Source organism: Protopterus annectens, chromosome 4.part1 (genome assembly GCF_019279795.1).
Source record: "Protopterus annectens isolate FY-2018-M chromosome 4.part1, PAN1.0, whole genome shotgun sequence".
In the NCBI taxonomy this organism is placed as follows: Eukaryota; Metazoa; Chordata; order Ceratodontiformes; family Protopteridae; genus Protopterus; species Protopterus annectens.
The window spans coordinates 441,323,387-441,339,883 of NC_056734.1; the positions used below are offsets into that span (position 1 = coordinate 441,323,387).

A 16,497-nucleotide genomic window follows, 5' to 3' on the forward strand; every position below is an offset into this window, starting at 1 on the left:
GAAATTCAATTATGGAAGGGAATTGTTGGGTACTTTAAATCATGTTGAGAACTAACATATTTCTGAAGTATATTTTCCCAAATGTTTATTATGTCACTTGTATTTTATATTTGCATTGAAATTATTTTGTCTGAATAATCTTTTTGTTTACTTTAAATGGTGTCCTTGGAAAAGTAAAATGTGACATTAGCAGGCAGTTAGACTAATAATCAAAATAATCATTTTCATGATGCATCTTAGAAGAAGTATGCAAAATATCTAAGCTGTTTTTTTATACTTGTGAAACAATGGATCTGTCATTCAGATAAATTTTATATTTTCTGTGGCAAAATTACATATCCTTTTTCAAATCAGTATAAACAATAATGTATATATAAATAAAATCTGGATTCAGGAAAATTTTAAAGTACACACTTCAAGAAACCATGTAAAATATTTGTTCTTTTTACTTTCCTTATTCTCAGTATAATTTATAGACTCCCATGCTTATTTAGTGTAACAGAGCAAACAAACTGGTTTCCTAAGCAATAGTACAAATATCCTTTAGCATGTGCATTAGACATTATTAGATACTTATTTGTTGCATTTAGCATACATATACTAAACATATATGTTTAACTGACGCTATTAATGAGTATTAGCTGTGAAAGAGAAGCAATGCACATTTGTTTATTTGAATGGTTTGTGCAATGGGTGGAGCAAAGAATAGAACTTTTGTCAGGTTTTTATTCTTTCCAAATGTGGCAACCCTATTATCTATACAAACTCTGAGATGGCACAATTATGCAGAAGGAAAATAAAAATCTGTTTGTTATGTGATCACAGAAACACATGCTGTCACTGTGGGATACAAGACTGCAGAACTTAGGGCTCAAGTGCACTGCATTGTTTAGAAAATTCCAGGTTTCACATAGAAGTAATGCAGTGTCCTGCTGCCCCAATTCAAATAGTGGTGTTTCTGCTTGTCATTCTCTGATTGGCTTTCAAATCAAAATTATATCCAATCAAATGTCTGTGGCTTCAGGGAAGCATGGAAGGAAATAACCTGCCGTCATCTTTCTTTCCCCTCACTATTTATGGTTACATGTAATCTCATTCCGGGGGAAGATGCAAAAATAAGACTAAAGCAATTAACTGCAATACCAGCAGTTACGAGGATGCATGCATACGTGTGTGTTTGTATGTGAGAAAGAAAGAGAAAGTGAGTGTGTTTGTATGTATATATGTGGTAGCATTCAACCTTTTAAATCAAGAATCAGGGATAAAGGCAGAAAAATAGCTAGACACAAGGTTCTCAAATCAGAGACATATTTTAAATATTGTACTTATATACTTAAAAATGTGCTGGAATAACAGGTTTTGCAATACCATGCATTTTCTGAAGGCTATAAAGTCTGAAACTCTGAATGTTTGTCATTATTAAGTGATTGCAGTCCTGTCTCAATATGTGAAGAATGTCTGAGGAACAGAAAAAATATGAAAAAAAAATTCAGGGAAATGCAGTAAAATCACAGATAGTTGAAAACATTGTGTGCCTATATATGTGTGTGGGGAAGGGGGATATGAAATGTAATGCTTTGTATTGTATGTCTCTAACAGCAGTGGCTCTCCTTATGGAGCAATTCATATACTTCATTGAATCTGAATAGAACATCTGAGAAGTATGTAGTAAATAAACTGGATCTAATTGCTGGACACATTTTTGTGTGCGCGTGCGTGCGTGTGTATATGTGTGTGTGTGTGTGTGTGTGTGTGTGTGTGAGACAGAGATGGGTGCATGTATGTTTGTGCCCCTGCATCTTTGTATGTGACTTTCTGTGCCCTGCAATTATAGCCACCTTATTTATTACGTACTCTTCAGATGTGTTAATCTGATTCAGTGAATGAAGAAATACATAGATGATAACAGCTGTAAAGTGTGTGTATTTGAGTTTCTCTCTGTGTTTGGACACTATATGCTGAATTCATAAAGGTTGCAACAAACTGTACGCTATGTGTATACTTAGTGTAACATTTCTGAGTAAATAGACAGCACAAACATTGTGGTATGGCTGTTCTTGAATTCAGAAAGTCTACACAAAGTAGTAATCTTTATGAATCCAGCTAACCTCACTTTCGCTCACTCTCTCCATCTTTCACTTCTCCCTTCTCTCTCCTCCTTCCCAGCAGTAAGTACCTCTCCACCAGACTCCTCTTATCCCCTAGTTCTTCTTTCCACTTCACTATCCCCATCCTATCCAACAGTCTTCATAACTAACAATATACATACAATTTGCATTTCTGGAAATACCTTGCTGCCAAATTAGAAATACTGTGCTATTCTGCTTAGAAAAATGTCTACACATCTCCTTACAACAATGTACATATTACTTGAAGTTGCATTACTATATCATAATGTTGCTATATTTCTTTTGTTCTTCTGCTTATGAAGTGTGTACATATCTTTTGTAAACGGAGCGTTTCTTCCCAGCCCTCTGGTGAAAATGAGTTCTTCTGTCCCAGTCGGATTATCCTGATAAACAAATGTCAAATAAATAAATAAATATTTCCTTCAGCTTCTACATCTTTGTGTGCGTGTGTGTGTGTGTGTGTATGTGCATGTGCGTGTGTGTAGACGTTTTTAAAAACTAACGTAATGTATACTTTTAGTTAAAGGGTCATGGCTATGCCTATCGCTATGGTACACTTTGCACTATCGTTCATAATGTAGAAGAAATGACCAAAATATGTAACACTTCTTAACTAGTAAGTTTTCAGCATAATTTAATACTGTTAACTCATACTTACAAGTTCCATTAACGAATTAACATGATTTGATATTATTTAGTTTGGGTATTTATTTACACAATTAATTAAAATGATCGCGTGACATCCCCTTTTAGTGTAGAACAGGACAGCTGGAAGGTGAAATTTTAAGACTGAAATTTGGAACGGCCCTCTTAATGGGGTAAATACCTATCAACTTCTTTGAGCAAGAAGTCTGGGCAAAGCCATAATTAATGGGGGACAAAGGCCTAAAAATAAGGACCCTTTTTTTTAAATATTGCTCTTACAGACTTAGAAAGCCGATAGAAAAACAGGTTTTGCATTAACATGATTTTTCTGAAGGGTGTTAAGTCTGAAACTCAAATGTCTGTCTTTACTTTCTGACTTCAACACTTAAAAATTTGTCAATGATTTGTCAGAAAACCACAATTTCATAAGAAACAGACCAAAATATGAGGCAAAAATCTGTACAGTTGAGAAGACACAACTTTAGCATTCAGTACATTGGTTGGCACAGGTTTCGATCAAGACGTATCCATTTGCTGTGGAGTGTAAACAGGATATTACAGCTGAACTGTCATTTTCTCACAACTAATGATACTGTTTGCACGTACGCGCGCTCATATATATATATATATATATATATATATATATATATATATATGGCTACATTCACTGTAGTTATTCTGTACATTCTAGATAGCAAAGATGTTCTGTATTTAAGTTACTTTTAGGGACAAACAAAGAAACTACTAACTCGCTTCTCTTCTGAACGTGGTATTAACTCTAATCTAAATACAGAAGCGCAGCTATTTTGGTATTTAAGGCTTCGTTACCAACAAGAAAGTGTTGGGCACGTATTCCAGGAAATACGCTATTATGCACGGCAGGGTTGATGTATTTGTCAGCTGATCGAGAGCAGCCTAGTAAATCAGTACCTAAGGCCAATATGGCTGCTGAAATTCATTCGAGGCCTCAGAGCAATCGACCGGTGCTTCTTAATAAGATCGAGGGACATCAGGATGTCGTTAATGTAGCCGTATTGATACCTAAGGAAGATGGCGTCATCACTGTCAGTGAGGACAGGTAAAAGGCTCGGGGATGCATTGCTGTGGAGGAAACGGACAGGGACTACAAAGTACAAATAAGAGTTCTTTATTGTTTCTGAGCAAGGAAATCTCAGCAGCAGCATACATTTAATGTCATATTTTATACCAGTTAAGTGTTTATTATCGCTGCTTTGCCAGTGCTGAAGCTAGCTGTGACCGTTCTCTTGGTCAAGTCACTTAAGTTTTCGGTGCCCCGACTCGCACATCAGTACCACAGCTACCACTAACTATCCAGCCCCCCCCCCCCCCCAACAACAACAACAACAACAACAACACCTGGTATTATATGTGTTACTGGGCGCTTAATACAGCATTTGCAAGGATCTTTGATTGTCTTGTGTTTACAATGTTTGTAATACTTTAGACAAATTTCTGAGTTGATGGATTGATTTTTCTGTAATAGCATAGTTTTGAGTATTTATGCCTCCAAACTACACTTCAGTTTTGCTGTTTGGTGAATTTAACAGCTGTGCACGTGTATTTTGGTCATAAGGATTGACTGGTGCTGGTATTGCGTACAGGAGCACTTTTGGGGGTACTTGTCAGAAATAATGTAGAAACCGTTATATTTTATTCTGCAACAACTTTATGATTTATGTCGCCGGTATTGAATACTTCGGCCGACTTTTACTAAAATGGGGCTTTACACCTCTCCTTCCATTGAAGTAATATTGCCAGATATAGAACTGATTATGATTTTCGACCGAATATACACACGCCCATCTGAATTATGCAGGAATGGACTGTTATCATAAACAAAAGTGGCAATCACAATATTGCAGATAATTTGTAGAAAGGGTGGTTATTCTAGTGTTACAGGGTCACAGCTGAAACTCCATCAATGAGACTGAGAAATCGTAGGCTACATCACCCCCATATGTCTGACAATACCAATCACCAATGCATGTCAGTGTCCCTATTTATTGAAATGTTTGCATATTTTTACACATTTTGATAAAATTTGAGAAAGAATGGAACATTTTGTCATAGCTGTAAAATAATGTATATGATGTTGTTTTGTATGACATACTTGTCATTGCGTTTACAGTAAATGGTTTTATTTTCTTCTTGTTGACTGTTTGGAAACGCTGTGGTCTGTGAACCAGTACCATTCTGAGGACCCCCAGGATCAGAGGCTATGTGTTTCTGAATCCCTGTATCTTGTATCTCAAGAGATTGTGGAACGGTTGGGTTTTGTCCATGTCAATGTTTGTTTTGGGGAGCTAACCACTAGATGCCATGGTTAAAAGGAAAGTGCTTGGTTAAAAGGAAAGTGCTTCTAATCTAGAGTAATTTGTAGGGTGAATGCTTTGGGGCAGCAGTGTACCACTTTGTCTAGAGTGAAGGGAGTTCTCATGTATGCTGACCTTCAGAATGAAGCTTGCAAGCACTAAAGGAATTGGAGCCTCTGGTTGCTAGAACCCTATAGTTGTTTACAAACATTCCCTCCTAATGTTTTTGTGCAGATTGGCAGTCTTGAATGCTTTTTTTATTGTATTAACATACTTACTTGTACATTTTATTTCAAAGTTTAGTGTTTCTTTCCATATGCGGTATTGTTTAGAACTGGGGGTCTCTGTACAGAATAGTGTTTCTTTGATTGTAAATCGTATTTGGATGTTCAGTTTCTAAGACATACTGTCTGTGTTCAAGTGAAATAAGCTTCTCGAATGTTATTTTCAAATTTTATGATATTTCAGTATATGTTTTACATGAACTGGAAATAGTAACTATTTCCGTTTTGAGTTTTTCATATTTAGAGTGTGTGTGTGTGTGTGTGTGTGTGTGTGTGTGTGTACCCACACACACTACAGTGGATATAAAAAAGTGTACATACCCTGTTAAAATGCAGATTTTTATGATCTAAAAAAACAAGACCACAATAAATCATTTCAAAACTTTTCCCACCTTTAATGTGACCTATCACCTGTACAGTTCAATTGAGAAACAAATCTGTTAGGGGGGAAAAAAATAAAAAACGTACAAACAAGTGTGCACACCCTTACACTAATACTTTATTGAAGCACCTTTTGATTTAATTACAACAGTCTTCTTGGGTAGGAGTCTTATCAGCATGGCACATCTTGACTTAGCAGTATTTGCCCACTCTTCCTTGCAAAAGTGCTCTAAATCTGTCAGGCTGCGAGGGCATCTCTTGTGCCCAGCCCTTTTCAGGTCACCCCACAGATTTTCTATTGGATTTAGGTCTGGGCTCTGGCTGGACCATTCCAAAACTTTAATTTTCTTCTGGCAAAGCCATTCTTTTGTTGATTTGGATGTATGCTTGGGGTAATTGTGTTGAAAGGTAAAATTCCTCTTCATCTTTCTAGCAGACACTTGAAGATTTTGGGTCAAAAGTGACTGGTATTTGGAACTGTTCATAATTCCCTCCACCTTGACTAAAGCCCTAGTTCCAGCTGAAGAAAAGCAACCCCAAAGCATGATACTGCTACCACCATGCTTCACTATGGGGATGGTGTTTTTTTGGTGATGCGAAGTGTTGTTTTTGCACTAAACCTACCTTTTGGAATTGTCCAAAAAGTTCAACATTGGTCTCATAAGACCATAACACATTTTCCCACATACGTTTGGGAGACTTGATGTATTGTTTTGCAAATTTTAGCTGGGCCTGGATGTTTTTTTGTGTAAGAAAAAGGCTTACATCTTGCAACCCTACCCCATAGCCCAGACATATGGAGAATATGGGAGATTGTCATCACTTGTAGTACTACACAACCAGTACTTTCCAGAAATTCCAGCAGCTCCTTAAGCATTGCTGTAGGACTCTTGTCAGCCTCCCTGACCAGTTTTCATCTTGTCTTTTCATCAATTTTGGAGGGACATCCAGTTCTTTGTAAAGTCACTGTTGTCAATTATTTCCTCCACTTTTTGATGACTGTCTTCACTGTGTTCCATGGTATATCCAATGCTGTGAAAATGTTTTTGTACTCTTCTCTTGACTAATACCTTTCAACAATGAGATCCCTTTGATGATTTATAAGCTCTCTGTGAACCACTGCATTTGCTGTAGCAGGTAACTGAGTAAATGTCAGCAAAATCCTACTAGGACAGCTGAACTTTATTTGGGGTTAATCAGAGTCTCTTTAATTGATGGCAGGTGTGTACCCAAGAAGACTGAATGCTGTAATTAAATCAAAAGGTGCTTCAACAAAGTACTAGTTTAAGGGTGTGCACACACAACAAAGTATTAGTTTGTGTGTGCGCACTTATGCAATCAGCGTATTGTACATTTTTTCCATAACAGATTTGTTTGTTTTTCAATTGAATTGTAAAGGTTATGGGTCACATTACAGGTGGGAAAAGTTTTGAAATTATTTATTGTGGTCTAATTTTTTTATATCACAAACAGGGGTGTGTACACTTTTTATATCCACTGTATGTATGTGTGTGTATATACATATACATATGTGTGTCTGTATATATATGCATGCATGCATGTATGTGTATGTATATACATATACATATGTGTGTCTATATATGTATGCATGTATGTGTGTGTGTGTATTATATATATATATATATATATATATATATATATATATATATATATATATATATATATATATATATAATAATATAATATATATATATATATATATATATATATATATATATATATATATATATATATATATAATGTGTGTGTAAATTGTAGCACATATTTGACTATTGCTGAGGTGTAAATCATCCTTTTGAAAACTCCTACATGTTAACTGTAGGAGACTCATGGTCTTTTATTCCTGAAAACTTTGAGACATGCAAAGTTTACAAGAAGATAAATTATTTAAATTTGTTGCGCTACATGTGTAGCATACAGTGATCATTCTGCTTGTTTAGATACTCAGGAGTCGATTTCACAGAAAAGCACAAACGTTTTTAACCACACACAAGGCAAGGTTGGAGCTGTAGTTCACCGACAGTTTATTGCACCATAAAATAAAAGAAACAAGCGCTTTCGTTATATAAAATACATAACTTCATCAGATAAAAGCCAACATTCAAATGGGCACATATATATGACTTGTATTATCACATGACACACACCAATTAAAGAATTAAAGCAACAATGTGTAAACATGTATAAAAACAGTTAAAAACACATATAACCATTAGAAGATTCCCCAGAAAAATATATATATTTATTTATGAAAATAATGCATAAATATGAAAGCACATATTTTAAAACCAACTAAAAATGGAGTGGAAAACTACAGGGGAAAATCGGGGATGTGTTTTAACATTCTGTACTGTTGAGAGCTGTCTGTGAATAGCTGTCAGATGTTATGTGCAGTGTTTGTCTGTCACATTCTGTACTGTTGAGAGCTGTCTGTGAATAGCTGTCAGATGTTATGTGCAGTGTTTGTCTGTCATTTTTTTGTTGCTGGATTTGTTGGTTCATAACATATTTAAACTAACGTCTGCAGAAAAAGTATAAATAAAAAAAATAATAAAATACAGAAAGACTGCTTTGAGATGAGAACTTTGTTACATCTTATGGTTAAAGATTTATTTTGGTATCTTTTATGGCTAAAGATTTATTTTGGCATCTTTTCTTGGATTATTTTCTACTTGCTTATTCCTCTTTGAATTCTGTGATGGGCTTTAACTCCCTTGCAGTTGAGTTGAATCATATATGAACTAGGAATGAGTAGGAATGAGTGAGAGTGTAACAGCTGAAATGTGTACATTTCTCAAGTGAGTAGGGAGCCCTTTTTTGGGAAGCTGTGTATTTTTAAGTGTTGTCAAGGCATCCGTGTAAGGTTTTGAGTATAAAGTACAGATTTCCTTCTACATTCTGATATTGAACTACTCATTGGCTTGCCTAGAAAACTGCAAGGAAAAATGGGGATGAGAAAGATGAACTGGTAGTCCTACTATTTTATGACTATTGTCGTCTTTTTTTTTTTTCAGGAAGGGAAGCCGGTATTGACAGTTATAATGAAGATGGGAAGTCTATGATCATGATCTTTGCTGTTGTAGTAGAGAATATAAACCAAGAAAGCCAAATGTAAACTGAAGTAATAAAAATTGAAGCACCAGTCACCACACTGCAGTAGTAACCAAACGATCCTTTATTTCCGTTTTCCGCACGCATTTTAAAATTATGTTAAGCGCTTTTTGACCAGGGTCTGAAGAAGTCCAGATAAAATCCGGACGAAAAGCTATTAACATCATTTTAAAAGTTTATCTTTTTGCCTGTCTTCGATTTAAGTACTTTTCAGTACTATTCTAGTGTGTGGAAAACAGAAGTAAAGGATCGTTTGGTTACTACTACAGTGTGGTGACTGGTGCTTCAATTTATAGTAGAGAATATGACAGTGCATGGGTAAATGAGTTAAGGTAAAATTTGGGAAAGCCATAATCTGCTGTATGGTCATTACATTCATTTATGAATGAGAAGACACAACTAAAAGTAATTGCCTTTTAAGAAAGCAGTGCGTCTGTTTTGTATTTATGTTTCAAGATGAAACAAAGATCCTCTTGATGTGTATCCTGCAGTATTTATAGATTTGAATTCAGTCTGTTTAGTGATCTCTGAGATGATTTGGTCTAGTGAAACAGATTTGCTTCATCTTGTAAAATAGTTTATATCATTTATGTGTTTGAGTAATAGTGGCTACAATCCTTTCGTCATGCAGTCTGTGAAAAACTATATTTTGAATGTTTATGCCGCAGAAATACTAAATAAAGGAACCTAACTTTTTTTTTTTTTGTTTTTTATTTGCTTATTCTTGTCTCAGAAACCCTTTGTGGCCATTGAGTTTTAACTACCTTCAGTTTTTTTAGTGTGAGTGAGCTACTAGTGGTAATGTCATGCTGGGAGTTATGGAATGCTTCCCATGGGAGTTATGGAATGCTTCCTAAGGGTGCAGCAGTAGGTATCTCTCACTCCACCTCCACTTGGACATGCATACACAGTAAGCAGCTTGCTACTTGTGCAGAACACAAGTGAACATTATAAGAGATTTTGGTGCACTCTTGACAACCCACTATTCCTCTCTCCAATTACCTTGTATTGGGCGCTTCTACTTTTCCATCATAAATGGACTTCTAGTACCATAATTTGTTCTTGGGTCTACTTTTCCAAAATGAAACTGAACTGCTGTACCAGGGAAATATCCATGATTGTTGTGATACAGGCTTTCAGACTTTGGCATTTGTGGCCAAGTACACGAATTCCATGCAGATGCTTTTATTTTTGCTCTTGCCCATTGAGTCACTTAGTAAGCGGAACATTTTCTTTCTATGTCTTATTGCTTCTTGCACAACAAGCACATGTTGTTTTTCATTTTCATTTTTAGGATGAAAGTTACATTTGCATCAGTTTTTTGGTCATTATTCAGCACATTTTTTCGCTGCATAATTAATTTATAAAAGCAGAAATGCAAATAACTTTGTTTTCCTTCATGTTTTTTAGTCCCTTAATGAGACATTTCATTCCATGTCTTACTAATTATTGCACCACAGACACCTGTTGTTGGTTTATTTTATAGCTATATCATTGTCTTCATTGTTCAGCACTTCTGTATGTGCTAAGTACTTTAGCATGACTTGGGCTATTGGCTAATGCAGAAAAATATATGTATGCCCTGCTGCATAATGTGGATTTGCTTGCCTCAACAAACATTTTTTTTTTCATTATACTGTGTGGCTGTTATGCTTAACTGGAAAAAAGACCTTTAGTTATGTCATGTCATTTCATTTAGAGCTAATCCTTTACAGCTGCTTGTCCTAGCGTGAAAAAATGCTGTCTTTTTTTTTTTTTTTTAATATACAGCCAGTCTTTTTATCCACCTGTCCTTGTCACTTTTACATGTTTTTGTAGCTCTGCAGTATGCTAAGCTTCAGCACCACATTCAGAAAATGTGCAGTCATCCTATCCCTGTATATGCTCTTACTAATCCAACCCACTCTGTCACCTCTCTTGCTGTTTTAATTCTGATGCCCATGTGTCATACAGTGTTGCAAAGCATCCATTTCCCTCCTTTTCTGTTCTCCATCGTCTCCCTGTTGTCTGTAGATTTAAACACACTCTCCCAGAAAGGCCTCATTGTGCCATGTGCAAGGGAGACATTCACATTTATGGAAGTACATCCTTATATTTCTGTTTACATACCCCAACATATGGACATCATTTTTCTACCCATGGGTGGTTCTAACATGTCAGTACGTTTATTCCATCACTCATGTTTGTAGTATCATTGAACTTTACTACTTATCCGTCCATGCTGCATACTGTTTTATATTTATGCATCTGTATTTTGTTCTGAAGTCTTTCTTTGAAATGGTACATCCTGTTTGAGTCCCATGAGACTACCTGGCCATCAAATTAGTAAAAGCATTTTTTCTTAGAAAGTTGGATTTAATACTTTTCTTATTTTACTGTCTGTTCTGAATTTGGTAAAATCTTTATTTTTTGTTACCAGAGTCAATGTTTTTTTGAGTCTGGTTTCTGATGAGAACCAAGCTACAAAGTTGCTAGCAGTACTGCCCAAGGCTGATGTGGGAAATGCTACTATAAGTCACATGGTGGATAAGGGCTACTGCAATGTTTCTAGCAGAAATGAACAGGATGGTGCAAATGTCTGTTTAAAGTGACTTCGTACAAGAGGAAGATGTGACACTGTGGGTCATGGAGCTTAAAATTGGAAATAACCATTTATGCTACTGAGATGTGCATAGGTCTGGCATATGCTTAAGAATATATACAAGATGAAATTATATTGTACACGCGTGTGACCTTTTATTGTTACTGGTAGTAAACCTTTGTTTGTAGTACAGAGGTGTAATGCAAGTAGTACAGAAAAAAAATATCCAAGTGATTTCAGAAGGTGGTGTTGCTAAGGGAAAAACAGGAGAGATGGTGAAATCTTAATATTGAAAAAATAAGGGGAGTGTCAGCTGAATGAGAGAGATTCTAGCAAATCTTAAATGGACTTTTGGTGTTCACAGTAAAATGATTATAAGGGACCTACATGGAGGTCTAAAGAAAACTGGGGACACACGTACAGATATTAAGCTATTCTTAGGCTTTAGGCCTAAAACTCAGCCTTTTATTTATTTTATTTTGGTGGTGGTGGATTATTTTGTTGGTGGTGGTGGGGGGGTCAGAACTTTCTGACTTGATGTATTTCTTGACTTTTTTAATTAATTAGCTCATACTATATTCTAGGCCTCTAAATTAAATAAGCTGACAACACCAATGTCAGTATGGATGCAATGGACATAGTGCAGGCAGTTGTGCTTGGTAAATTCTTTCATGTGCTGAGCGCCCTGGAACACTCTGCAAACTCCTCCTTCAATTTTTTTTTTTTTTCTGTTGCTTTGGGATTACCTCCAGTCTTCACCGTGACTTCACTTCTATGGCAAATCCTTACACCATCCCCATAAGAAAGAGTGGTGATCTCTAGCCTACACTGCTGACCATATAATTCCTGTGCTTGTAGATAAATCTAGGTCACCACTGTAAACAGATGGGAACTTTCTCCTGTTATCCATCACACTGGAACACTCCATTACTCATATGCAAGTACTAGGCTAGCAGCCCTTGAGGGCCATTTTAAGCCTAGCAAATCTCCCTTTCAAAGGTGAGATTCAAACCCTTTACCCTGTGTTTGTGTGTTAAACACATTAACCATTATGTAAACCCCAACCCTTTTCATTTTAGCTGCTGAACAGTTTACATTTATCCGTGACCTCTTATATTTTCCCTTCATGTCTGCAGTAGATCTCCTGCTTTTGCTTGCCTTCTTCCATTCCCCTTCACCTGTAGGTCTTGTCTCCATGCTTTCTTTTGCATGTACCCAGGATACCTTTCTGTACTGCTCCTTCTCACATCATCTACTTTTTGGTCAGTCATTGCTAACATTTAATACAGTTATAATATTAGACCTTTTTGCTCATTTTTCTTCACTTTTTAGCTTTACAACTCATTTCTAACATTGTCTCTAATTGTCTAGTCTGTATCCCTTTGTTACACTTTGTTTTTCTTTTAATGTCCATTCTTGATTTTTTTGTAGCCCTTGTGCCCTCACCTATATTTGCCATGCATCTTGTCTCCTGCACCTAAAAGTCAACTTTTGGACTTACCTGTAAGTAAGTCCGTCCACTTCTAAGGATCTTCTTCAGCATTTTCCTACCCAGCTCCCTGTTTTTGACCCACCTACCTGTAACGTATCACTGTTCTAAGTAATTGTATTATTCGTTTAATTTGTAAACCAAGAAAATGCTGGATCTAAAACTGTTCATAGTTCATGTAAAAATGTAGTAGTTGTCTGTTACATCAGTGTCAGATGTTTGTTTCAATAAGAAGTAATGCATGAATCTAAAAAAAAGAAACCAATATATTCCTAATAGCTTTACATATCTATGTTGCATAGCATTAGTCTTAAAGCATTTTAAATGCTTGTGGTAGTCTCGTAACTATACAGAACATGACAATACGTTTGTTATGTACAGAATTAAGCAGCAATAGTATGCACTTGTCTTGGTTATTGGAGTGCTTACAGATCCCTAGACAAGGGTTAGTGTTTTTCTTTAATGATCAGTTGTATATTTTTATATATTTATTTATTTGCCATTTATCGGGTTAGTTTGGCTGGGCAGGTGCCCTTTTTCAGCAGAGACCCAAGGAGAAAAGCTCCAGATAAAATGTTTACAGTTAGTTACAAGAGAATTACAGATGTATACAAAAGAGAAAATACAGATATAAACAACATTATAAAATGAGAATATAAATATAAATTGTGTTGAACATTCTTAAAAAGGTGCAATTAACCTTACAATAACATGTCATTGAATTGTATGGTAGGAAATAAGGGAAAGAGGAAAGAAGGACTAGAGGATAGGCAGGTCCTACTTATAGCATAGAGTAAAGTCCAGGAAAATAGTGGGGCGGCAGGGTAAGAGCAGGAAAAACATAAGTGAGAGTTGTATGATGCACTAAAAGTATTTAAGAAACTAGTTGCATAGATTACTGAAAATGGAAGTAGAAAACTTACAAGCAGGGGAGTCTAGGATAGAAGAAATAGAGGTAGTGGCTTGATGGGAGAAGAGGGCTGGGGAGGAAAATTGCTTCAAGGAGAGTCTTTACAGGGGCAGGACGTAGGTAGTCCTTGGAGGCAAGTTTGAACTTGAGTGTATTTTGGAGAGATCTGATGAGGAGAGGGAGCTTACTACAAGATGTGGTGACTGCATGACTATAAAGACTTTTACTTATGGTTTTATTAGGTTTGGAAACTTGGAGTAGGAGCTGGTCAGAGCTACAAAGCTCACGGTTAGGGACGTAGGGGGAGAAGAGAGTTGTTAGTAAGGGGCAAACTACGGCAAGATGGAGTGTGTCATGAAGGAGTTGGCTGTGAAACTCTAGCCAGTTTTTTTTTTTTTTTTTTTTTTTTTAGTGAGAAACAGTGGTGTGTGAGATAGGAGAGATCTGTGGCAAACCTAGCGATTTTATTATACGTTGGCTCAAGTTTGAGATTTTTTTTTTGGGAGGTTGGTGAAAATGGGGGCAGGATATAGTAACGTAGGAAGGAGGTAGGCTTGGGCAAGGGGTACTTTGGATTCTTGTGTAAGGAATTTTTTATTTCTGTATATCAATCCCAAGTTTCTGGTGGGACTTCTTGATGCATTTGTTGATGTGGGTGTTAATTTTAGCTCCCCATCTATGAGTATACCAAGTAGTTTTAGTGTGAGACTCTGCCAGAATAGTTGTATTGTTTAGGGATGAGATTAAGAAGGAAGATTTGAGGTGTTGGAGAGGTTTGGGAAGGAAAAGAAGAAGTTTAGTTTTGCTGGGTTAAGTAGGAGTTGGTTAGTAGTGAGCCATCTTTCGCCAGAGTGTAATGTGTCTTGTGTGAGGGTATGTAGGTGGGTTAGATTGTCAGAGGTAGAGATGATCGTAGAGTCATCAGAATATTGTATAAATTTTAGAGTGGGGGCAGGATTGGAAGAGAGCATTAGTAAAAATGTTAAATAGTAGGGTACCTAGACTGGAGCTTTGGGGGACTCCAGTAAGAACGGGAAGGAATGGAGAAGTAGCTGACATGCATTTGACAGATTGAGCGCTATTTGATAGGTATGAAGAGAACCAGTTAAGGGTGGAGGTAGAGAGGTTGAAGGAAGAAAGCTTGGAGAGCAAGAGGTTCTGTGAAACAGTATTGAAAGCCATAGAGAGAGCCAGGAAGAGGGAAGATGCTAGTTTGTTGATACTGAGAGAAGTGGAGATGGAATTAGTGGAGATGGAAGTGGAGATGGAATTAGTGAAAGACAGTAGAGTGGTAGTGGTGCTATGGTGTGGGCGGAAGCCATGTTGGGTGGAGGTGAGGAGGTATGTGCCATGAGTTGTTTGTGAATACACCTTTCTAGGATTTTTGAGATGGGGGCTAAGATGGTGATAAATCTGACATTTGAGGGGTCGTTAATTTCCACCTTTTGTGCAAGGGAATAATGTACGGTTTTCCATATTTGAGGGACTAGGTTTTCCTGAATTGATCGGTTAAGGAGTATGGAGACTGGATAGGCTATGTAGGGGGGGGCATCTGCTGTAGGGAAGCAGGGTTTAAGTTTAGAGAGTAGGGATCTGATAACAGTTGTGAGGATAGGCTTGATAGAGAAGGTGCTGTGGTTGGAGGAGAGGGTGTCATGATTAAGGTGCTGTGGTTGGAGGAGAGGGTGTCATGATTAATGTTTGTGTTAGATTTGATTGGTTTCTATATGGAGTCTATGAAGAAGTTGAGGGATGTACCAGTGTCTAGGGGAGAGCAGTTTTTAGGATTACCTGGATGTAAAAGCTTATTAATGGTACTCCAGAATCTTTTGGGGTTGGGAGTGGGGTTTTTTTTTTTTTTTTTTTTGGGAGGCTGGAAGGGGTACTAAATTTGCTTCAGGTTTTCCATGCAGAGTCTCTCTTCTGCATTAGAGTGAGAGTGGCATTACTTATCCAAGGTGCAAAGTTTGTTTTAACACAAGCTTTTTTAGTAGGGGCTGGGGAGTAAAGAGTTTTAAGGAAGATGCTGTTGAATGTGAGAATAGCTTCTTCGAGGGGGAGTTGCTGGAGAGAGGAACAATTTATAGATGAGTGTTTGATTAAATAAATTGGGGTGAAAGTTGGATAGATTACGACAGTCCCTGCATATGTGTGTGTGTGTTAGATGGTTAGAATAGGTGATTATTTATAGAGAGAGGGTGATGATCACTTAGGGTGTTAGGGAGAATAGAAGGGTTATGATAATGGTCGGGGTGGGAAGTAAGTATCCAGTCTAGAGTGGTGCTGATGTTGGATTTTTGATTAATACGAGTTGGGGTGGTGATTAATATGAGTTGGGTGAAGCCATATACGTTAATGCTGGTATTGGGAAGTGGGTGGCGAGAGAATTCCAGTCTGTCGACATCTCCAATAATAATGGTTTTGTAGGTGATGGTTTGGGAGATTCAGGCTAGAAAGAGTTCTAGTGCAGGGATATTGTTACTGGGTGGTATGTGGATGGCGGCGATGGCAATCTTTTTGTGATTGTTTAGGTTATAGTTAACTATGAGTATCTCAGCTGGGTGGAAACTTGGTGGGGGGGGTATGGTAGAGGTTGGAGAGAGAGGTTTTCTG

The 16,497-nt window shown here is 36.9% G+C and overlaps 1 protein-coding gene across 1 annotated transcript in view; it reads left to right on the top strand.

Annotated features, from left to right (window-relative positions):
* The first annotated feature begins 3,525 nt into the window (after positions 1-3,525).
* Positions 3,526-16,497, top strand: part of WDFY1 (WD repeat and FYVE domain containing 1) — a 954,352-nt gene continuing 941,380 nt past the window's right edge. Inside the window, exon 1 of the mRNA XM_044070252.1 lies at positions 3,526-3,852. Coding sequence (XP_043926187.1) covers positions 3,662-3,852 — 191 coding nt within the window. The 5' untranslated portion in view covers positions 3,526-3,661. The remainder of the gene's footprint in view (positions 3,853-16,497) is intronic.